This window comes from Macaca mulatta, chromosome 7, assembly GCF_049350105.2.
Source record: "Macaca mulatta isolate MMU2019108-1 chromosome 7, T2T-MMU8v2.0, whole genome shotgun sequence".
NCBI classification, from domain to species: Eukaryota; Metazoa; Chordata; class Mammalia; order Primates; family Cercopithecidae; genus Macaca; species Macaca mulatta.
Genome location: NC_133412.1, coordinates 131,446,057 through 131,471,072, shown reverse-complemented (window position 1 = coordinate 131,471,072; position 25,016 = coordinate 131,446,057). Strand labels below are relative to the sequence as shown.

The window sequence follows — 25,016 nt, the reverse complement described above, 5'->3', positions numbered from 1 at the left end:
GTAAAATAGGTATTAACAGTTTAATTCCAAATATTTTACTACTGTCAGGTGTAACTGATTCTAGGATTTATTTAAAATCCAAAACTAGACAGGCATGGTGGTTCACAGCTGTAATCTCAGCACTTTGGGAGGCAGAAGTAAAGAGAATCACTTGAGGCCAGGAGTTTGAGACCAGCCTGGGCAATATGGCCAAACCTGTCTCTACAAAAAATAGAAAAATAAAAAATTAGCTGAGTATGGTGGCACATGCCTGTAGTCCCAGCTACTTGAGAGGCTGAGGCAGGAGGATCACTTGAGCCCAGGAGGTCAAGGCTGCAGTAAGCCAGGAGCAAATCACTGCACTCCAGCCTAGGCATCAAAGCAAGAACCTGTCTCAAAATAAATAAATAAATTATAAAATCCAAAACTGTTTATCTGCAATACTAACAAAAACAATGCATATACCTAGAATGTAAACATGTAAAATAAATGACTACTTTAAAATAATGAGCATGAAAATACCTCTGTCTTCCATAAACTTATAAAGCTGCTGGAGGAAGTTGTCCCTCTCTTCAGGATCAAGTTCTTCCTCAGGCTGTAAAGATAAAATATATAAATGTATGGCGCAGTGAACTGGAAAAGATACATGTCTTCTTTTACTTTTGTGAACCCAATGTAAAGTCATCAAATTTTAATAAAGCTGAAAAATCTGAATTTTCTCAATATCCTACAATGCCAGATTTTAAGTCATATTTATGAAGATATAAAATGTCTACCCTTCACTCTATTTACCAGTCTAACTCTATCTTTGAGTATCACTGTAAGGACTAAGATTAGCCAAGAGGAAAACATTCAGGAATAAAATGGGAGTGTTATGTTTTCACCTCACCTGTTATTTTTTTTTAAGCCCATTAAAAATACTATGTGGCCCACGCAAATATACTGGCAGATGAGCACAATCATGACACATGTTCATTACATCATATATTTATATCTAAAAGTAACTTTCATATAAATATGATAGGTTTTGTTATTGTCAGATGAATATAAACCAGGGATTGCAAAGTCACAGTGGCAAAGGATTTTTGTTTAGATGGCACAATGTTTTAAAGAAATCTGAATACATTTAAGTGAGTCATATACATTCTATTTTACCCCAGACCTCATCACCCCCTCATCTCACAATAACCTGGTTTTCTCTTTTGCCTTTCTAGTATGGCCCCTTTGGTTGACTTTGCAACACCTAAAAATAAGATAACGAAATAATTCCAGAAGTAATTCTTAGGGAAGGAAACAAGATACATAATTACTGATTTAGCTTCTTTAAAAATTCTTAAAGTTTAGCAATACTACAGAGAAACAAAACACTGATATGTTTCCTCCATATAAATGATCATAACTCAGAGTATTACTCTCCTCTGTTCTAAAAGAGCTCAGAATCTTTTTTTTTTTTTTAGATGGAGTTTTGCTCTTGCTGCCTAGGCTGGAGTGCAATGGGATGACCTCAGCTCACTGAAGCCTCTGCCTCCTGGGTTCAAGCAATTCTGCTGACTCAGCCTCCTGAGTAGCTGGGACTACAGCAGTGTGCCACTACACCTGGCTAGTTTTTTTGTATTTTTAATAGAGATGGGTCTCACCATTTTGGCCAAGCTAGTCTCGAACTCCTGACCTCAGGTGATCCGCCCACCCCAGTCTCACAAAGTGCTGGGATTACAGGCGTGAGCCACAGCACCCGGCCTGGATTTTTGTCTTTACAAAGCCATATTCAAAACAAAGGCAATGCTCAAGCAATAAATGTTGAGTCTTTGGTGTCCAGAGGGCAAGAGGCACTTTAAAATTGTGTTATCTAATAGCTGATAATATAGCCAGGATCAATAAGTATGTAGTTGATTAAAATATATAATAAAAAACCATGAGACAATCAAGAGAAAGGGAGTGAGATCTTTTATTACATTCTTTTTTCTTTTAGTACATTCATTCATAATGATTTATAACACTAAAATACTTCTACCAAATATGAAGAAATTTAAATCTAAGTTCTAACATGTGTCCAAAATCAGCAGTTTACAAAGTTAATAATCACTATAAAGTAGTTAGTAGGGGTGATTACTTAAAGCTCAAATTAAGAGACGGCAGTTTTTTCCCCATGTGAATTTAAAAATATTGCTTTTACAAAGTTAACTGCCAATGAATTAACTCAAGAAAAAAAGTAATTCAATAGCCCAAGAACCACTTCACGCATTAATTTTAAGAACTTCTAGTATGGGGGAAAAAAAATCAAAACCAAAATCCACTTATGCCAGACTGGCTCTATGCTTTGCCTGTGCCCTGTAATCATAATATTCTCTTTTTCAGACGAAAACTTCATTCCAGTATATATTTTTTTAAAGACAATCTTGCTGTCACCCAGGCTGGAGTGCAATGGCACAATCTCAGCTCACTGCAACCCTCTGCCTCCCGAGTTCAAGTGATTCTCCTTCCTCAGGCTCCTGAGTAGCTGGGATTACAGGCATGCACCACCACACCTGGCTAATTTTTGTATTTTTAGTAGAGACTGGGTTTCGCCACATTGGCCAGGCTGGTGTCAAACCCTTGACCTCAGGTGATCCACCCACCTTGGCCTCCCAAAGTGCTGGGATTACAGATGTGAGCCACTACACCCAGCCTCATTCCAGTATTTATGATGCTACAGAATTCAGGGATCCCTTCTGTATCCAATATATGTAAAAGCAATTCTTTAAAAAGGCAGTAATTTAAAATCAAAGTTGCTCCCCAATACAAGTAAACAAAATCAACTCATCAACTGAAAAATTAGGTTGTACCCAACATTTGATAAATTTTTAATGTTAAGAATACATTTTTATAGATAAAATTTGATTTATGTGTATTTTATTTAAAAGTTAGTGGGTAACCAAGAGTGCTTTAGGTTTCATGAGAAACTATGGCCAAAAAATTGTAGTTTTGGTACAGTTAAACAAGACATAAATGAATAAAGGATTCTACTTACAGACATATGCCTTGAGGGGAAATTTATTTTCTACCAAGAATAAATAAAAGATGATGCTATAAACAAAGTTTTAAACTTATCTGATGTTTCTGTGAAACTTAAAATTGCTTCTCTTACAATAAGCCACTCCTCATAATTATTCTTGAAAATAGCCTTGCTGCTAGTCACCTTGCAGTAAAACTGCATACGCTAGAAAACGCTTCCAATGAGAAGAATGTGCCTTTATGACTTTGTATGGGGCTCTTAATTGCTATCACGGTTTGCTTTCTCTATCCATGGCATTTTCATAGCAATTTCCCTCCTGGTCAAGGCCTGGGACTGTTGCATCTTTCAAGGGTTTTGGAGTGCGAGAGGGTTATAAGAATGGGAGGTAGAGGTCCACTAGACCATGCTGAGGAGACTTCTTCCCTTCATTTAGTAATTTACATTTATACATAAGAATAACTATGTACCCAGTAAAATGCCAGAGATCCAAGAGTCACATTCATGATCATAATTTCAAGAAATTTCCAATTTATTTAGTATTAGTATATACTGCCTAGTATTATAAGTAGTTGTATATCTATCTACACTACTAGATTGTGAATTTTCTGACTTTAGGCACATGTCTTCAGATTAAGCTCAAACATCTACTGATGGTTACCATGAATCAGAGATTGTTCAAAAGCACTATGGATTAAAATGAGAACACATGGTTCCTTTCTATTTTTGCTGCTCTGAGTTTGGCAGGAGGTGTAGAAAGGTAAAAGAAGCCAATATAACACGATGTGATAAGTGTTGTAAAATACATAAAAGAATACAGGAGGAGCAAGTGAGGAAATGAATGGTTCTCCTTGAGATGAACTGGCAGTGGTAGTATTAGGCAGCTTCAAAATATAAATAGTAGACAGCCCTGGTGCTAGAGCAAACAGCATAAGCATGCGACTGACAAAGGCAGGCTGGGATTAGGAAAAGACTCTATAATAGTATGCTAAAGAATCAAAACTTGATACTGTGGTTAGATGTGAAATTTGAGACAGGGAAAGATAATTAGATCAGATTTGTATATTTAAAATTTCTCAGCCAAGAATGAGTTTGATGGATTGGAAGGGAAAAGGAAGCCATTATAACAGTCCACAAGGAAGAGAATGCATGCCCGAATTAGTCTTGCCAGCTGGGATGGAAAGTTCACCTCTTCGCATGAAAGGAAGAGGGAGGGAGAGAGAGAGAGAGAGAGAGAGAGAGAGAGAGAGAGAGAGAGAGAGAGAGAGAGAGACAGACAGACAGACAGACTGATGGAGGGATGGGGAGAGGGAGAGAGAAGGGAAGAGGGAAGAAGAGAGAACCACTGTGCCTGGCTTACTCATAACTTTACCACTAATGACTGGCATTTAGTTTAGACACTCATGTGAATGAAAATGGTATCTGTGCAAATGAATTGTGTAGAGTTTTCTTGTTTCACATTCATTGAGTATGAGAGCTAAGATTTATGATAATATAAATGCAAGAGTCAGGGAAAGAGAGGAAATAAGAATAGTTGAGGATGTTCTAAGACACAGTTGGGGCGGGCGTGGTGGCTCACGCCTGTAATCCCAGCACTTTAGAAGGCCAAGGCAGGCAGATTACCTGAGGTCAGGAGTTCGAGACCAGCCTGGCAAACATGGTGAAGTCCCGTCTCTACTAAAAATACAAAATTAGGCCGGGTGCAATAGCTCATGCCTGTAATCCCAGCACTGTGGGAGGCCGAGATGGGCAGATTGCCTGAGCTCAGGAGTTCAAGACCAGCCTGGGCAATACGGTAAAACCCCGTCTCTACTAAAATACAAAAAATTAGCCGGGTGTGACCGCATGCACCTGTAATCCCAGCTACTCAGGAGGCTGAGACAGGAGAATCACTTGAACCAAGGAGGCGGAGGTTGTAGTGAGCCGAGATTGTGCCACTGCACTCCAGCCTGGGCGACAGAGCAAGACGCCGTCTTAAAAAAAAAAAACAGAAAACAAAACAAAATTAGCTGGGCATGCTGGCGTGCAGCACCCGTAATCCCAGCTAAGACTGCGCCACTGCACTCCAGCCTGGGCAAAATGAGCGAGACTCCGTCTCAAAAAAAAAGAAGAAAAAAAAAATGACACAGGTGGTTATGGCCCATGACTTGCTGGCATTCACCTTGTCCCTTGTCCAAATATATTAATCAGAAAATGAATGATTATGCATTGGAAATGGCACAAATTCTAGTAAACAGACTTCTTATCATTTTAGTGGGATGGGAAACTGATATGGTTTGGCTCCGTGTCCCCACCCAAATCTCATGTTGAATTGCAATCCCAAATACTGGGGGAGGGAACTGGTGGGAGGTGATTGGATCATGGGGGCAGATTTCTCCCTTGCTGTTCTCATGATGGTGCGGTCTCATGAGATCTGGTCGTTTGAAAGTGTAGAGCACTTCCCCCTTTGCGCTCTCTCGCGCTCGCTCGCTCTCTCTCTCTCTCTCCTGTTGCCACATGAAGATGTGCTTGCTTCCCCTTCACCTTTTCTCCTCATTATAAATTTCCTGAGGCCTCCCCAGCCGTGCCTCCTGTACAGCCTGTGGAACTGTGAGTCAATTAAACCTCTTTCTTTATAAAATACCCAGTCTAATGTAGTTCTTTATGACAACGTGAGAACAGAGTAATACAGAGACAAATGCAATTCGAAAAATAAGATCATATCTTATTTTTGTAGGAGCTATTAACTTTCTTAGCTAGAAACTCTACTTTCCAATACACATTAGGAAGGTGGACAGTGTCCAAATTGTCAAAATATGTCAGTAAAAGATGATGAACTTTACCCAAAGCTCCTCAGACCCATGTAACCTGTACACAGTTCTAACTGGTGGCTTGGGATAGTTTCCTAGCGTATAACATATTGGAGCCACAAAAATTGACATTTTTAAAGTGAGGAAAGGTATAACTAAACTTGATCTTTGTGGTTTCCCTGTACTGTGTTTTGTATGTAACAGTACATATTATTGATGGGTATTCTCAGGTTTCAAGAACCCCTATGGGAATCCCTTAGAATTTTTGGTCAGGCGCAGTGGCTCCTGCCTGTAATCCCAGCACTTTGGGAGGGCCAGGCAGGAGGATCACTTGACCCTAGGGGTTTTAGACCAGGCTGGGCAACAGAGCAAAACCTTGTCTCTATAAAAAAAAATAATAATAATAATAAATTAGCTGGGTATGGTGGTGCGTGCCTTTAATCCTAGCCCCGCTACTCAGGAGGTTAAGGTGGGAGGATGGCATATGCCTGGGAGGTTGAGGCTGCAGTGAGCTATAATCACCACTTACTCCAGATGTCTTCCCTCTGGTGTTTTCCCTTTGAATTCATTATCCATAAACATCTTTATAAAACATAGGTGGTTCCTGCTGGTAACCCTTTATTGGCTTTCAGCACCTTCAGGACGAGGTCTGGGTTTTTCATCACAGGCCTTTAGAAGTCTGCCCCATCATGATTTGACCCGTGCCCACCTCTTTGTTCCTACAAATACCTGTTGAATTTTTAAAATCTCAGCTGTTGTCACTTATTTTCTGAGTTTTTAAAACTTTCATTTTATCTTTCCTATTATACTTAATACTAACAAAGGGAATGGGCAACACAAAGGCAATATTCAATGTAATATCAACAGCAGCTTCTGAACAATATCTAAGTGGCAGCAGGGGAGATGTAAGAAGTCCCATATCGTGGAAGGGAGAATAAAGAAGTGTAAGTGGAACAAAATACAAACAAGGAGCACTGAAAATCAAGAACTTTTACAACAAGTGACAGAAAACTATCCCAAGATGACTTAAGCAAAAAATAATTTATTTTATAAACTCACAAAATTATGCAAGAAATTGAGATTGCCTACAGAGTACACAGCCTGAGAAAACAGATACTATAAAGGGAAGTTAGATATCTTATCCCTTAGTTCCCCCCGCCAAGGTGAACTTTCTAGAACCTTATAACAAATTTCCCACCACCTTGTTTCAAAGAGTAATTTGCTACAACAATTACATAACCCATATTCATTCATTTAATGAAGGTTTAATATCAGCTAAGCAAGCTCTGTGTTGATAGCTGTTAGCTACACATACTGGTAGGAAAAGGAAAAAACAAAAACCCTGAAATCCCCTGCTTTCACAGATCTTACAATCTAGAGGAGGAGAGAACATTTTCTTAAAAGCCTGTAAAAAATTCTGAAACCTCTCTAAACCTTGGTTTTCTTAATTTTATATATATATATATATATATATATATATATATATATACACACACAAAGATATATATATACACACACACAAATATATATATAAAGAGAAGGTTCTAGGAGATTTATTGTAAGGTTCTAGAAAGTTCACTTTGGGGCTGGGCGCAGTGGCTCACGCCTATAATCCCAGCACTTTGGGAGGCCAAGGTGGGCAGATCGCTTGAGGCCAGGAGTTCGAGACCAGCCTGGCCAACATGGTGAAACCTTTTCCCTACTAAAAGTACAAAAATTAGCTGGGCATGGTGGCGCATGCCTGTAATTCCAGCTACTGGGAAGGGTGAGGCATGAAAACCATCTGAACTTGGGAGGCGGAGATTGCAGTGAGTGGAAATCATACTCCAGTCTGAGTGACGGAGTGAAACTGTCTCAAAAAAAAAAAGAAAAAGGAAAAAAAGAAAAAGAAAGTCCACTTTGGGAGGAACTATGAGATAAGGTATCTAACTCCCCTTCATAATCTCTCTTTTCTCAGGCAATGCACTCTGAGGCGATTCCATATGTATATATTTATTTATATACATATTTACATAGACTGTTGCAAGGACTAACCAAACAGTCTTACTTTAAAAACCACCAAGTCTCCATAAATAAACTGAGAACATTATTTAGCGTGGTCATCTTTACTTGTTTGTATCTCCTACAAAAGGTAAACATTTTAATAGTGGTATTATGAAAGGTACATCTTGATGTATGTTCCGGTACAACAGATATATTTTGTTGTCACAACACCTTAGTGAAACAGCAAATAAAGACGAATTTAAAAAGAAAGCTTAAAATTTTAAACTTTCAGTTAAACTTCAGGTTTAACTTTAGGTTTAACTTAAAGTGAAAAGCAAACAAAACAAATAGTAAGTCTGGTAACTCAGGTGAGCCATAGGTCAAAATGACTACGTAGGTTATCAATAAGACTCACCCCAAGTGGAATTCTGAAGAACTGTCCAGAAAGTTATCATATGTAAAAACTAACAATTGACAATATATAGATTAGAAGAAAGAAAACTGGGAAAAAATTCACAATCTTTACAGACTTACGTCACTTAGTGTAAGGGCTAAGAGCCAAGACAGTATGTGATTTACAAGAATGCAATAATTAAATCTTGAGTAAATATTAAATAATGTATATTATACTGCATTTAGAAAAAGGTGGTATTATGCAATATGCTTTAGAAACATTTTAATCCAAAAGAATAAAAACCACAACCTCTTTTGTTCCCTAAAATTATTTTATTACTAAAAGAATCACATATATATATCTTCAGTTAGAACAACAAAAAAAAAACTACTGTAGATCCAGTACAGAGAATAGACTGGAGGAGGGCAAGCATGGATGTTGAAAGAACAATTAAATTGTTATTGTTATTGCATTAGTCTAGGGGTAAAAGAGAACAGTAGCTTGGAGTAAGATTGGCAGAAAGAAGAAAAGAAACCAAAGGAAGTGGGCAAATTTGAGAGCTATTCGAGTGGGTAGAAGAGAAGGGACTGGGTATCTGATCGGACAGGGGGTTAAGAATAATCAAGGTGACTTCTGTGTATCTGCCTTGGACAGCTGAGCGGATGCTGCTTCTATTAAAATGAATTAAGGACAGCCAGGGAAAGGACAGGTTTAGGGGAAAAAGATGATGAATGCAGTCTTGCACATACTGAGTCTGAATATGTACAAGTTAAGATGAAATCCTCGGCCGGGCGCAGTGGCTCACGCCTGTAATCCCAGCACTTTGGGAGGCCGAGATGGGCGGATCACCTGAGGTCGGGAGTTCGAGACCAGCCTGACTAACATGGAGAAACCCTATCTCTACTAGCAATACAAAATTAGCCAGGCATGGAGGTGCATGCCATAATCTCAGCTACTCAGGAGGCTGAGGCAGGAGAATTGCTTGAATCCAGGAGGCAGAAGTTGCAGTGAGCTGAGATCATGCCATTGCACTCCAGCCTAGCTAACAAGAGCAAAACTCTGTCTCCAAAAAACAAAACAAAACAAAAAAAAGATGAAATCTTCATTGGCAGTTTGTTATAAATGTCTTGAGCTAAGAGGAGACATCTCTGATGTACATATAGATATCGAGTCATTATATCATTTTAGATAGGAAGTAGGCCAAAAAACTGTGATGTCATGGATACCAAGCATTCTAAGAAGTTAGGTATGTCAGAGGTACTGACTACTACTCAGTAGTCAAGTAAGATCAAGATAAAAATGTGTTTGGTTTAGTACAAAACTTTGTTGGAGTCACCGCTAACCTTAGTAAAGTTGTTTTAGTTGTGGGAAAGCAAGATACACTATAGTGAATTAAGAGTAAAGGAGAGGTTATGAACAGTGTATGTAACTCTAAGTGATCTGGCCATGAGTGGATGAAGAAGAAATGTAGTTACCTGGAGAGGAAAGCACAGAGGTTGTCTGAAGACTTGTCGAGGAAATATGGAGGGGTTGTCAGAAGGCTGGGAGAGATGTAAGCATGTTTTAAAAAGCTGATGAGAAGGATACAACTGAAAGGAGTAAGTTAAAGATGCAAGAAAGAAAAGAGACAGTCAATAGTCTCTCTTTTCCTGAAAGGAGGAAGGGAATGAGATCCAGAGCATAACCTGAGAGACTCATCTTATAGAGGAAGACAAAACACTATCAATTGTGCCTCAAGCGAAAGAGAGCAGGCAAACAGGTTTACAGCATGCTCACATCTGAAGCTCCCAATTTCTTTATAAAATTGTGTGGAGTGGATATAGGATTATCGGTTTAATGGAGGAAATAATGATTTGCTTACAGAAATTGGGAATTGACCAATAGCGCTGAAGGCCCAGTGAAATTTGGTAATCATAAAATTTAGAGTGGTACTATTCTTCCCTATTGTACACCTACAGAATATTTCAGGGCTCACATAAGAGATGATATATTCATAGTAAGGCACTTATAATTTCAGAGAACAGTTTTAACAACAGCTGCCTAAAATAAATGATTACATGATTCTTGTATTTTATCAGTTAACTGAGCCTAGTAATTTTTCCCCATTTGAAAAGGTACACATTTTAATCATCAAGATGTCATTTAAATGCTATCAAATCCAAGATTTTTAGTACAAGTCAACTATCTCATATGACCACAACTAAAAAATGAATTGATATAAAAGTGTTTTTTTAAATACATAAAAACATAGCTATATGTAGCTATATTTGTGTGTACAAATGTGGAATCCTTATTAATCTGATTAGATGATCCTAATTGGGCTAGACTCTTTCTTATACTATTACCATGAAACAAGACTCTGCTAAATACATAGGGGCATTTTTGTTTGTTTAATGGGCTAAACTTTAAGATTTTAGCAAGTCAGTTGTTATATGATTGCAAGCTAAAGTATCAATTATTCATGGAAGGTTGGCTTTTTAGGATCTGCTTAGAAATACAAAATGTTCACATTACATTTAAAATATTCTTTAAATTCTACCAATTTAGCATGGTTTTCTTAAGTTATCAAGGATTTACTGTAAGTTTATACCTAAAGTAATCTTGAACGACCACCAACAAATGCCTTTACCATCTACAAAAAGGCATAAATATGCACAAATAACATGATTTAAACATCAAAAATAATATTTATGTTTCCATGAATAAACAAACACAAGTACTTATGATTTTTTACAATAGTGGAATATAATCTTAGGCATTAATATGTCAGTGGTCCCTAAACAATTCCCAATATTAGAGAAATGGCAGTAGTTATTTAAAAATTCACTGAATTCAAATTTTCATTACTAAATAGGAAATTTTTAAAAGCGCCCAACCTATAAGCCTACTTATTATAAGCCAAAATGATTTAAAAAGCTAAGACTGGTCACATTCCCCTTAATGCTCAGTTTCCTAAACAACAATCCATTTTTTTTTTACCCTTAGAAAACTCTCCTATATTTATCCAAAGTAAATATAAATCACGAATAAATGAATAATTGAGACGATTACTTATGTTTACATGAACTTTTTGATCAATTTTAAAGGTGAAAAATCCAGTAATATCTTTTCTAATACAAAATTTTCTTAACAAAAACATTTAAGTAATAACCATAAAAATATCCCCCAGGGAATTTTTCAATATAATTATTGAGTTCAAGTTTAAAGTAATCAATATACATAAAACCTACTTTCTGTCAGATCCTCAATCTTTTCCCACATAGTAACAGCATGAGATCTATATCTTGTACTCAAATCCTGAACTACCAATATTTAGGAATTCAAATTAATATTAAGGGGAAAAGGTGCTCTTTCTGTAACGTCATAGAATCTCAAATCTCATTAAGGCTACTTAGGATACCCAAAGCATCAAATATAAAAACAATGTTCACTGCCCATTAACAATGCAGAAGTATCTAACACTTGTATGATTCTACTGCATAAAATTTGCTTGCTATACTAAAAACACCAAATGACAGACTAGAGTATTGTTACAGTGGTTTAGAGAATCTTACAAAAGATCTTTTTGATTATTGTAATGCAACATTGAATCTTCATGAAAAGCATAGCATCATTACATTTTGGGAAGACTCTGATCTGTAACGTAATACAACAGCGTGGCCTCACCTACATGGTAAAGGCCCATAATGACTAAGCCAGGTAGGCCATGGCTTATCAGATTTTTATTCATTTTATACCATAGTCATTCCCCTCCTCTTTATTGTATACAGTGCTTTTCAGTTTATCAGTATATTACACTTTTAAAAAATAACTGTTCAAGACAAGCTACAATGATTCAGCAACTAAATCTTAAACCCAGGAGCAAGAAATGCAGCTGATATTTTTCTAAAGCAACAAAATTTCACTCAAGAAAATCTTCCTGTATAGTCAAAGAATTAGTTCAATAATTCAATAAAACATATGCTATGAAATTGACCATCTGAAAAATAAATAATCATATGAATCAGTGCCTAAATTCTGTAATTTTGCTGTTATTTTTCAGTAGATGAAAAGCATCCTGATCCACTTAATTTTAACAGGCTCATAATTTACATGACACATTTTAAGAAGATACTATCCTTATAAGCTTTCTTACCTTTAAAAATTTATTTACTATTACCTGCAAACAATAGGTAACAGAGCTTTGCCTCTGCTCTTCGTTCTTTTATACTAATGTATACTCACAGCTTGAATAAAACATTACAATATTTATGAAATGGATCATTGTAATAAGACCACTACTTACAATTTACTATTTTATAGTCTCCCTCTGCAACTTTCTACAAAGCTCTTTTTACCCTCTTTGTTTAAAATTTCAGGGTTTTTAGAGGGTGGGGGGGGGGTAGGGAAAATGCATTCTGGAAGGGATAGCAATTAAAAGTATTAGCAAAAATAAAGAGGCTAATCTTTCTTCAATATTGGACAGTATAAGATCCTAACTAATGTTAATTTAAAAAACAAAAGCTAAATCACAGATTTGCAACAGTTCACACCATGAAAATGTGGCCTAATTACCCTGAAAATATATAATCTATAAATAAATACAGATAAAATACAAAATTCACATTTAATATTCTGACTTTAAATCCTGAATTTTGCCAAACTATCTCATTATCATTTTCATTTCAAAATCTATCTTGTTTCAGAAAAATAGCCTTCATCCATTGATATTCTAAAAATAGACTCCTACTGTCTTTTTTACAAGAAAGAATATTTCTTGGTTCTGAGTCCTTCCATATCAGCTACATCATCAATACCTAAAATTCTTATTTAATCCCGTCTTTGGCAATCAAAATGGTAACTAAACATACAAAAAAAAATCTTACCTATATGCTGCATTTTCTTTCAAATGCAAAGTGGTTAGATTCCCCTTCTACTTAATCAGTACAGGGTCTGGACATTTTTCAGTCTGACTTGCAAATATTTGCTTTCCCTCTTAGGGCATAGCATCCGCAGGGTTATACAGCACTACTTACATTCTCTTCCACATAAAAATCAGACATTACATGAAAGGAAAAGAAAGACAGCCCATTTCAAAGCATCTGGCAAACCTCCATTGGCAACCTGCCAAGCCTCTGCTAAACCTTCCTGTCTTTCCGAGCATGCTCACTTAAAACCAACAGCATGTTACTATGGCAACTCTGTAGGCAGCCTGTAAGTATGAACCGCCATTCTGATTTCAGAGTGTAAAAAAACCAAATACTGCAGGGGAAGTAAAAGGAAAGAAATAGCGTATGCCCTTCATCACTTACGAGTATACTCATTTCATTTCATAAATTCGTATTTGTGTATTTAAAACAGAAGCATCCCACATTTTTCCAGGCAAATATTTTTCATGCTCAAATAGGTCCCCCTTTTCAGTAAATTCATTGTCTTTGTCTTGCCCCTAAGCCCTTTTACCCCATAACAACCAAAAATACACTAGACAGTTTACCCCATTTGATACAACACTGCAGAATAGACAACAGTATTCATATAAGCAATCATGCAGTATTCCATGGATGATTTCCTACAATTATACGCACATTATAAATGACATGGCAATATTACTAAGAAAACCATTAGCACTTAGAACACACAATCTAAATCTTTTCTATGATTTACCAAATTGCCAAATGAAATTGTCTTTGGGGTTTGGATAGGATTTTTTTTTTTTCCCTTATTATCCTTGAAATATTGTGAAATGTCTGAAAGAGGTTTTAAAGTTGAGACAGGCCAGACCTGGGTGCAAATCCCTATCCTTCCCATTTTAGTTGTGCCACCTTGGGAAAGTTACTTAACTTTTTTGAACCTCCCTTTCCTTACCTTTAAAGTAGGATAACAACAGTTACTTTATACGGTGGTAGTTTAAATGAGTTAACACATATAAAATACCTAAAACTTTTTTTTTTTCCCTTCTGGGTTGTTTTGGAAAACACCCCGAAAAAACCAGCGTGCACTTGTTGATTAACTAACCTGAAAAGTATTTTCTTGTAACCTCTTACTAAAAATTAGTTCTGATTTACACACTATGCTATGAGCCAAAAACCTTCCTCAACACCCAAATCAAGCAATGCTAGAAATGGAAACAAATAATACAGAATCTAAACAGAGGGAAAAATATATGAAGGTATTATCTTCACTAGAGAATATTAAGATGTTTTTATTTGTTACAAACATGAAATTACACCTACCACCTCTTCTTCTGTCTTTTTGACCTCCTTTTCCTTTTCTTCATCATTTTCTTCAGCTGGGCCATCTTCATCATCACTACTGGATGACTCAAGGATTTCACTTATATCCATTTTCCAATTATCAGGAACAACTCTAGTTTTTAAGAAGATGCTTGCTTTCTGAAGCCCTAAGAGTGAAAATGTACTTCAGCAGTTGCTTGGAATTAGCAGCATAGAACAAAAGAAAAGGCATGGCATTCAGAATCAGAAGATCTGAATTCAAATTCAGCTGTCATTTATAAAATGATACAGTAAGCTTGAACATATTTCATAAGTTACAATGTTATATAAAATTTGTTATTACTTTACAGAATACTGTGAGACATCTTAATGGTAAAATATGAAAAATTAAACTTATCTAATAATCACACATCAAATATATCTAGACATTAAAAAAAAAATCAAGTAAGATTGGTTATCAACTCTAAACACTTAAAATGGTGGCACCAGAGAGTATCAGTCTTGCTTTATTTGCTATTTTCCATATAGAGCCACAACATAAAATAACAGGGTAATTCATCCTTATTTTACCTGGTTTACTGGAGAGCTCAGATTCCGGTAGATTGAGAATGTCTACTTGCTTAATGTCCTTTCTTGCTATAGAGTAACTAATTATCAAGAAGAAGGGGAGGAAAATAACTTATTCAATACAAATTATTACTTAAATAGTACATGTTGACATATAGAAAAATAAAAACCTGAAAATCAAAATATTGCCTATAAAATGTTTTTAACTTACTCCTTAATAAAAGGTAAGAAGAGGTAATACAGGCAAAGCTAGTTATCTTAATTCTGAAGTTTTATATATCAAAGTACATTGAGGGCCTCACATTCACAATATTTCAATCTATACATTCCTCCTACAGATAGTACGGGGTAATTTATATCAGCATGTTTTCAACACTTGTAGACAACAATGTCTACTTTAATATTTGTGAAATTTATTTTTCATTTTAGTAAAAAAGCACATTTACTAGATAGTAATATTGAAATATTTTTACCACTATAAGATATATTATAGTATTAAATTTTTCACAGAGAACTATAACTCAGAAAAACTTTTTTAATTTCACTTTTTTGATCACAAAGCAGAGATGAGGTTAGGAAAAAGTTTTTATAAGTCTGGATTTCATTTTTTTTGAGACAGAGTCTCACTCTGTCGCCAGGCTGGAGTGCAGTGGTGCGATCTCAGCTCACTGCAACCTCTGCCTCCCAGGTTCAAGTGATTCCCTTGCCTCAGCCTCCCAAGTAGCTAGGACTACAGGCATGCCACCATACCCGGCTAATTTTTGATATTTTAGTAGAGACGGGGTTTCACCATGTTGGCCAGGATGGTCTCGATCTCCTGAGCTCATGATCTGCCCGCCTTGGCTGGGCGTCAGCAACCGCGCCCGGCCCAAAAGTCTGGATTTTAATCATGAAAAAAGTCAAAATAATTGCCCTTGTAATGTAGATTAAAAAAATAAGCTTCAGGCCGGGCAAAGTGGCTCACGCTTGTAATCCCAGCACTATGGGAGGCCGAGACAGGCAGATCACAAGGTCAGGAGATCGAGACCATCCTGGTTAACAGGGTGAAACCCCATCTCTACTGAAAATACAAAAAATTAGCCAGGCGTGGTGGCGGGCGACTGTAGTCCCAGCACCTCCGGAGACAGAGGCATGAGAATGGCATGAAACCAGGAGGCGGAGCTTGCAGTGAGCCAAGATCGCGCCACTGCACTCCAGCCTGGGCAACAGAGCGAGACTCTGTCTCAAAAAAAAATAAAAAAAATAAAAAATAAAAATAAGCTTCGGAGTTAATAATAAATGTCACATACTACACATGATGAAAATATAGAATTTTACAATTAAGGAAAAAAATAAATACCATGCTTTGCTAAAAAAAAACTTAATATTGTTCTCACATAATGTTGTTCACAGATTTTATACAAAATGTGTTAGTGAAAAATACCCTACATTACAAAAAGTCAAAATGTATTAGGTAACAACTTCTCAGTTCATGAATGATTAGACTATGAAAAATAAAGTTTTGGTGGGGGAGCGCTCTATCATTGTAATTCCATATTTTTTCCTCCCATGTAACATCATTAAATAATTCATTACTCACAATTTAGAATCAATAAATGATCGAACTAAACACTGATCCTTTTTCACTGTGATGTCATCATTACAGCTGGGAGATATTACCTGAAATATAAAATAAGAACAGATTGATTCCTATTTCCTGTGCTCAGAAAAAGCATATTTTTCAAAAGAACAATTCTGGATCCCCTAACTTCTCAGATAGATCATCTTTTACAAAAAACAGCTTCATTATAAATAGCCCCTATTATTAAGGAATTACATACAAAAAAAGATACCCTTATATATTTTGTTTAGCATATTGGTTGTCTAGAAATTTATTTTATCCATAGTCATTAGATTATAAAATGAATAATTAATGAAATACAGGGCCAGGTCTAGTGACTGATGCATGTAATCCCAGCACTTTGGGAGGTCAAGGTGGACAGATAGCTTGAGCTCAGAAGTTCAAGACCAGCCTGGGTGGCATAGTGAGACACTGTCTCTACCAAAAATACCAAAAATTAGCCTGGTGTGGTGGTGTGTGCCTATAGTCCCAGCTACTCAAAAAGCTGGGATGGTAACATCAGTTCATCCCAGGAGATGGAGGCTGCAGTAAGCCAAGATCACGACACTGCACTCCAGCCTGGGCGACAGAGTGAGACCCCATTTCAAAAAGAAAAGAAATATAAATTAAAATGTGACCAGCACTTTAAAAATATCAGGATTTATTCTAAGCTAAATTATTGTCAAAAACTAAATTGTATAATCTGTGATGAAAATTTGGCATATAATTTTTTAAAATATACTTGAATAAGAATTTTTTGAAATCTGGTCATAAAAAAAAAATCTATGTTACCTTTTTTAACCAAGATATGTACAATCGTTAGTAATTAAAACAAGTTAAAACATGAACAAAGAACTTTTTAATTTCTTAACTTCTGAAAATAGTATCTTAGCAGTATCATTGGTAAATAATCTCTGCATCCTTTATAGAACTTCATATTTTTAAAAAATTGCTTAAATGTATCTGTTCATGCTCTCCCTAACACTAGCCTCTCTCTGCTACATTCCAGCACCATTCACAGACCTTTGTGCACTGATGGAAATGTTCTGTATCTGTACTGCCCTATACAGTGGCAGTGAGTCACATGGTGCTAAACACTTGAAATGTGGCTGGTGCAACTGAGAGACTGAGTTTTTAATTCTATTTTATTTTAATTAAGTTACATTTAAACTTAAATGGCCACACATGGTTCATGGTTATCATACTGAACAGTGTATATCCAGATAATTGAATATTCTTGGCAGTCACATCAGCTGTCTTAACACCAGATGGAAGTATTTTTTGTTTGTTTGCTAGGTGCTGGTAATTATTAGACTAATAATATAGCCGTGCCAACCCTCAAGGAGCTAACAGTGTACTAGAGGGGCAAACAGAAAAAGATACACAAAAAGAACACAATGGAGGATAAGTACAGTGATACCACTAGCACATAATAATATGAAAACATTGAGGAGGGAGATTTTGCCTAACCTGGGCAAGGAAAAGGTGTGGCAGGAAAAGCTTAAAGTAAATTTTAAAGGATGAATAGGCATAATCCAAGGTCTAATTACCTCACCTATGAACTATTTAATGGCCTTCAAATAGATTCCTGCCACCTCCAGTCTTTCTAGTAACATGCCATTCTTCATTCACATTCCTAAACATGTAGCTCAAATAACATCACTCTTCTGGAAAATTCTCTGCAGAATTATGCCCAAATTCTTTAGGCGAACTTTTAAAGACCCTTCCGCCCTAGAATCAAATTATGTTCACAGGTATATTTTCTATTATTCTCCGACTCACATTTAATATTTAGCCAAAATGGATTCCCAGAGCAAACAGTTCCGTGAACAAACCCATTCCTTTTTTTTTGAGACGGAGTCTTGCTCTGTTGCCCAGGCTGGAGTGCAGTGGCACGATCTCGGCTCACTGCAAGCTCCGTCTTCCGGGTTCACATCATTCTCCTGCCTTGGCCTCCCGAGTAGCTGGGACTACAGGCGCCCGCCACCATGCCCGGCTAATTTTTTGTGTTTTTAGTAGAGACAGGGTTTCACCGTGTTAGCCAGAATGGTCTCGATCTCCTGACCTTGTGATCTGCCCACCTTGGCCTCCCAAAGTGCTGGGATTACAGGCATGCTATTTTTTTTAACCTATTTTTTTGTTTCCTCTAGTGAAGCTTTGCCTACTATCTTTAAATCCTTCAAAGCTCAGCTCAAAAGCACCTGCTTTGTGAAGGCTTTCTGTATTTTCCTCAAATAAATGTAATCTCTCAGGCCAGGGAGTCCTAATATTGAACATATACTATTTTATATTACTGTTACTTGGATTATTCTGTACATTATACATAAAATCACCAAATGTAAGAAAAGTGTCCTACTCATTTTTTATTTGCAATATCCCCTGGTAAATGATAAATCTGAATAAATAAAAGAATTTATTAAAAAAAAAAAAAAACTCTTGGCAAACCTAAAATCTGAATATTCTGCATCCAAATTCCAAATTACTTATTTTTCTATACAACTGAAAGGTTCAAGGGACTTTCAGACTTTCCTCATATAAATTAAATCTATTATCTATGAACTGAGTAATATATTTACACGCACACAGAAAGCTAAAAATATACTTTCAGCTCTTTACAGGATTATAATCTAATTTGAGATACATTTTGTGCCACAATTATTATTAGAGATAAGTGATACCAAAATTCAAAGGGGCATACTTATGTTAAGAGTATTTAGGGCCAGGCGCAGTGGCTCACACCTGTTGATTCCAGCACCTCGGAAGGCCAAGGTCATCGTTTGAGCCCAGGAGTTCGAGACCAGCCTGGACAACATGGTGAAACCACGTCTCCACAAAAAAATACAAAAATTAGCCAGGTGTGCTGACGTACACCTGTGGTCCCAAGCTACTCAGCAGGCTGAGGTGGGAGGATCACCTGAGCCCAGGGAGGTGAAGGCTGCAGTGAGCTGTGATCACATCACTGCACTCCAGTCTGGGCGACAAAGACCCTCTCTCAAAAACAAAACAAAAGAAGAGTATTTAAGAGAGACTCTGCAAAGAAGGTAGGACTTGAGTTGAACTTTAAGAGATATTTAAGAGGGGATGAGGAAGTGGAGGAAGAAGTAAAGGAGTAGGAAGAGAAGAAAAGACATTAATTTCCAATTATTTTTTACTCCTCTCTGAAATAATTCTCTTGTGTATCTCTTCTTCTTACTCCTTCTCTGTGTAAGCAAAAATTAGCTTTCTCTACCAACCCACCTAAAAGTTGTCATTTCCAAAATCTTCCTTCAAATGTAGGTGAATCCCTCCTTTCATCCTTTCTTACTCCACTCTGTACCAAATTTTTTTTATTTACTATACAATCTTTAATAACTATGTAATCTCTTACATGTCTACAGTAAGCTTCTTGAAGGCAATACATTTAAGCCTCTTCTAAAGAACTTTGAACAAAGCTGAACTCACTGCAGATCCTCAGTAAATGCTAATTAATTTAAGGCAGGGATAAAGGCTTAGAGGAGTGATGTATCCTACATATGGGGCAGTTAAACAACTTGAGTATAGTTTACACTAAAAATAGGAAATAAACTGAGAGCCAGGGATGGCCTCAAACATCCATTTAAAAAAATGCAAAACTGATCAACTAGGCAGACTCACTGAAGGTTTTCTATTTCTGAGAATGGGACGATCATGACTAAATTTATATTGTAAAAAGATTTCTCAGCCAGGCATACTGGCTCATACCTGTAATCCCAGCCCCTTGGGAGGCCAAAGTGAGAAGACTGCTTGAGCCCAGGAGTTTGAGACTGGCCTGGGAAACATCGGGAGGCTACATCTCTACAAAAAATAAAAAATAGCCAGGTGTGGAGGCGCATGCCTGTAGTTGTAGCTGCTTGGGAGGCTGAAACAGGAGGAATGCCTGAGCCCAAGAGGCTGAAGCTGCAGTGAGCTGTGCTCACATCACTGCACTCCAGCATTGGCAGCAGAGTGAGACCCTGTCTCAACAGAAAGAAAAAAATATTTCTCTATAAAAGTTAGTGCTGGAAAATTAGTCTGAATTAATAGAAAAGAAAGAATTCAAGAATCAAGTTAAGGGAACCCATGGTAATGGGAATAGAGTAAAAAGCCATTGGACATATTATGAGGGAAGAAATACAAAAGAGCTCAATAAAAGGCTATATAGAATTAAAAAAAGAATAACCAAAGAAGACAGTGAAGTATTCTGGACCTGACTATGATTATTCAATTAAAAAAATCTCCAATAAAGTCCAAATTTGTTTAATATTTTCAAAATATTTTAAATGCTTTTTAAAAATCCATTTTAAACAAATATTTAGATGGCTGATTAACTTTGCAAAGAAACTTTACCTACCAAAGCAGGGTACCATTCAGTCCTCTCAGTTGCAGACACCACACTTACAACTTTTCCTAGTAATTCATCATTGAGACGGCGCTTGTCTTCATCTTCCTCTTCACTACTTTCTTCTTCCTTTTCATCTTCAGTACTAAAAGTTAGAATAACTTGATCATTATCCTAACACAAATAATTATTTGATACAGAGTACTGTGAATTTAATATAGTCAATTCAATTCCTAATGGATTACCCTGAAGTAGTAGCCTCTTCATTCTTATTATAATTGAAGACATGGGTCCTTCCTTAGCCTCACAGAAGTATGTAGTCCTGAGCTGTCTATGGTAACTCTGAGTCCACTTCACTAGATCAGTGAGTGCTTAGGCTTAGGCTCTCATGCCAACACCAGCTGGGACAGAAAAACCTAATTACAACACCATTAAATACTTATTATGCCAAATACTTTTTTTTTTTAAGATTGCCTTTCTATTTTTATGCCAGATAACATAACTTTAATTTTCTAACTGGCTACGAAAATATCTGGCTATGAAAACACCCATAAGGGTTTACTTAAGGTAACTTATCTGGGTAACTAAAGTTTACCCTTAAGTGTCAACAAATTTTAAGCATACATATTTATATATATGTGTGTGTATATATGTGTATATATATGTACATACGTGTGTGTGTGTGTATATTTGGAAATGGAGTCTCGCTTTGTCACCCAGGCTGGAGTGCAGTGTTACTATCTCAGCTTACTGCAACCTCTGCCTCCCGGGGTTCAAGCGATTCTCCTGCCTCAGCCTCCCGAGTAGCTGGGATTATAGGCATGTGCCACCACACCTAGCTAATTTTTGTATTTTTAGAAGAGACAGGGTTTCACCATGTTGGCCAGGCTGGTCTTGAACTCCTGACCTCATGATCCACCCACCTCGGCCTCTCAAAGTGCTGGAACTACAGGTGTGAGGCACCGTGCCCAGCCAAGCCTACACTTTTAAAATAAAAATAACTATGTATTCCCCATTTGAGCTCCTAATGAATGTATATTGAATTTGACATCTTCTTGAAGACATCCCGCAATATATTGATAATGTTGGAGTTTACTAAAGTACACAGAGCTATTAACTCTTATTAATTCTTAAATGGCTCAAAACCACTTAGTTCATTATATTTTTATGGTTTTAGTCCTTCTTTTCTTCTCATAGACTTCTCAGCTGTGAGACTCCACAGTTTTCTTTATTGACTGCATCTGCTAATTTTTCCTATATTTCCTTTTGACACATCTTCCAATCGGCTGCACTCTGAGAAACCTGATAACTCAACTTGTTAAAATTATAAAATAAGTATAAGGGAGTTTTCAGTAGAAGTCTATGGAGGTAGTTCATAAATAAAATACTGGGTATTGAATTATTAAATATATATCATGTCCTGAGTACTTATTACACACTGATAAATTTATATACATTATCGGCTGGGCGCAGTGGTTCATGCCTGTAATCCCAGCACTTTGGGAGGCCAAAGCAGGTGGATCCCTTGGTCAGGAGTTGGAGACCAGCCTGGCGAATATGATAAAACCCCATCTCTACTAAAATACAAAAATTAGCCAGGTGTGGTATCACACACCTGTAGTCCTGGCTACTCGGGAGGCTGAGGCACGAGAATCACTTGAACCTGGGAGGCAGAGGTTGCAATGAGCTGAGATCACATCACTACGCTCCAGTCTGGGTGACAAAGTGAGACTCTGGCTCAAAAAAACAAAAAACAAAAACAACAACAACAAAAAAGAAAATTGTATACATTATCTAATACAAAAACCAGCAAGCCATTACCATTCCCATTTTCCTCAGCTATAAATTGAGAATATCTTGCAGGTTTTGTGAAGATTTGAGTTATTATACATAAATGCAGTTAACTATAAAGAGGTTAAGTAATTTTCCCGAAGTGATATATCTAGTATATGGCTGAGTTGGGATTTCCATTTAGGGTCCTCAGAGGTCTTTTATTACTTTCTGGTTTGCAGCTTAGGTGTTATTTGACTTTGCCTTTAAAAATACTCATTATATACTCCCCAGGAGCAGTGAGTACATATCTAATACTGGGTTCTTGGTTTCTAAATCTTATTTCCCACTAAAATAAATGAGGGACCCTTGTAGAAATGGCCAATTCCAGGGTTGGCGCAGGAAAAAATTAACATGAGCCTAGGATACCTTGTCATGCCAGAAGGTGAAAAAGTGCTCAAGAAATGGTGAGGCCTTATCAAAAGAACACAGAAGCCATCCTGGAAAGGCTCCCTTGGCTAAATCTGGAACAACCTGAATTATAACCCATTAAGTAAAATTAGAATCCATAGCATTAGGAAAAGAATTTCATTATAGCTAAATGGTAACTAAAAAATGTAGCAAGAATGAAAAATTAGAAAAATCAGCATTTTGCTATCATAATAGTACTAACTGATTCAGGCAAGAATTATTAGTAGATAAAACTTGAAAATGGAAGTTTGACAGAGAATAGAATATTTAAGTAGTCTCAAAGTATCTCCACGTAGATTTACAAATTACAAAGGGGAAAAATGGTAACTATAGTAATTCTGAAGTTGAGAAATTTGGCAGACACCACACTAACCAGGTGATCAAAGGTAGTATCACCAGGTATGGGACAAACTGATAATACTTCTTGCTGGGCTTTCCTTCAGGACACAACATCACTTATGGAGTATAATGTATAACCTGAATCTAACAATGAGAAAACAATCTGACAAACGTATATAAGGGAAAAGATTACAAGACTATTGTCATGTATTCTTCAAAAATGTCAATGTCATGGGGAAAACAAAGGCTGCACAATTTTTTCAGATTAAAGGAGACTCAAGAACCATATAAACTAAATGCAATGCATGATCTTGAATTGGATCCTGGAATCAGGGGAACTGGGGGATGCTATAAAGGCTTTTATTGGAATAACTGGCAAAGTTTGAAATATTAACCATATGATAGTAGTCCATCAATGTTAAATTTTCTAAATTTGGTATTCATACTTTGGTTACGTAAAAGCATCTCCTTGTTCTTAAATATTTAATGATAAAGGATCATGATGCTTGCCACTTCCTCTCAAATAGTTCAGCAAAATAAAATTATTATTACAAAATATAAAAATAATTAGTATAGGCTGGGAGTGGCCCAACACTTTGGGAGGCTGCGACGGGTGGATCACGAGGTCAAGAGATCAAAATCATCCTGGCCAACAGGTGAAACCCTGGCTCTACTAAAAATACAAAAATTAGCTGGGCGTGGTGGCACGCACCTGTAGTTCCAGCTACTCGGAAGGTTGAGGCAGGAGAATCACTTGAACCCGGGAGGCAGAGGATGCAATAAGCTGAGACTGCACCACTGCACTCCAGCCTGGCGACAGAGTGAGACTCCATCTCAAAAAAAAAAAAAAGAAAAGAAAAAAATTTGTATATATAGAGAGAAGGAATCATAAAGCAAATGTGTGAAAAATGTTAAGAACTAGTAAATCTAGATAAAGCGTACATAGACATTAGGCCAGGCGCAGTGGCTCACACCTATAATCCCAGCCAGCACTTTGGGAGGCCAAGGAGGGCGAATCACTTGAGGTCAGGAGTTTGAAACCCATTTGGCCGACATAGTGAAATCCCGTCTCTACTGAAAATACAAAAACTAGCCAGGCGTGGTGGCGCATCTGTAATCCCAACTACTCAGGAGACTGAGGCAGGAGAATCACTTGAACCTGGGAGGCAAAGGCTGCAGTGAGCCAAGATCGTGCCACTGCACTCCAGCCTTGGTGGCACAGTGAAACTCCATCTCACAAAAAAAAAAAAAAAAAAAAAAAAAGGAAAAAAAAAAGTATATAGACATTCACACAGACATTCATGTATTATTCTTGCAATCTTTAAGTTTGAAATGTTTTTGAAGTAAAAAATAAAAAACATATACTCACTTAAAATAGAAAAATCATCATATCAGTTAAAAATTTTGGGCCGGGTGCAGTGGCTCAGGCTGGGCGTGGTGGCTCATGCCTGTAATCCCAGCACTTTGGGAGGCTGAAGCAGGTGGATGACGAGGTCAGGAGTTCGAGACCAGCCTGGCCAGTACGGTGAAACCCTGTCTCTACTAAAAATACAAAAAAAAAAAAAAAAAAAAAAAGTGGCTGGGTGT

The 25,016-nt window shown here is 36.9% G+C and overlaps 1 protein-coding gene across 5 annotated transcripts in view; it reads right to left on the bottom strand.

Annotated features, from left to right (window-relative positions):
• The window catches only part of ARID4A (AT-rich interaction domain 4A), a 75,942-nt gene that overhangs the window by 29,045 nt on the left and 21,881 nt on the right, over positions 1–25,016 (bottom strand). For 3 of the 5 annotated variants that reach the window (XM_015143782.3, XM_015143784.3, XM_015143783.3), the window contains exons 8-12: positions 20,862–20,994; positions 16,493–16,572; positions 14,917–14,993; positions 14,347–14,513; positions 502–574 (exon numbers count right to left, since the gene is read on the bottom strand). In XM_015143782.3, the coding sequence (XP_014999268.2) occupies positions 502–574; positions 14,347–14,513; positions 14,917–14,993; positions 16,493–16,572; positions 20,862–20,994 (530 nt within the window). Of the gene's footprint in view, positions 1–501; positions 575–14,346; positions 14,514–14,916; positions 14,994–16,492; positions 16,573–20,233; positions 20,327–20,861; positions 20,995–24,141; positions 24,708–25,016 lie in introns of those variants that run through there. The other 2 variants (XM_077941066.1, XM_077941065.1) reach the window with 2 other exon arrangements.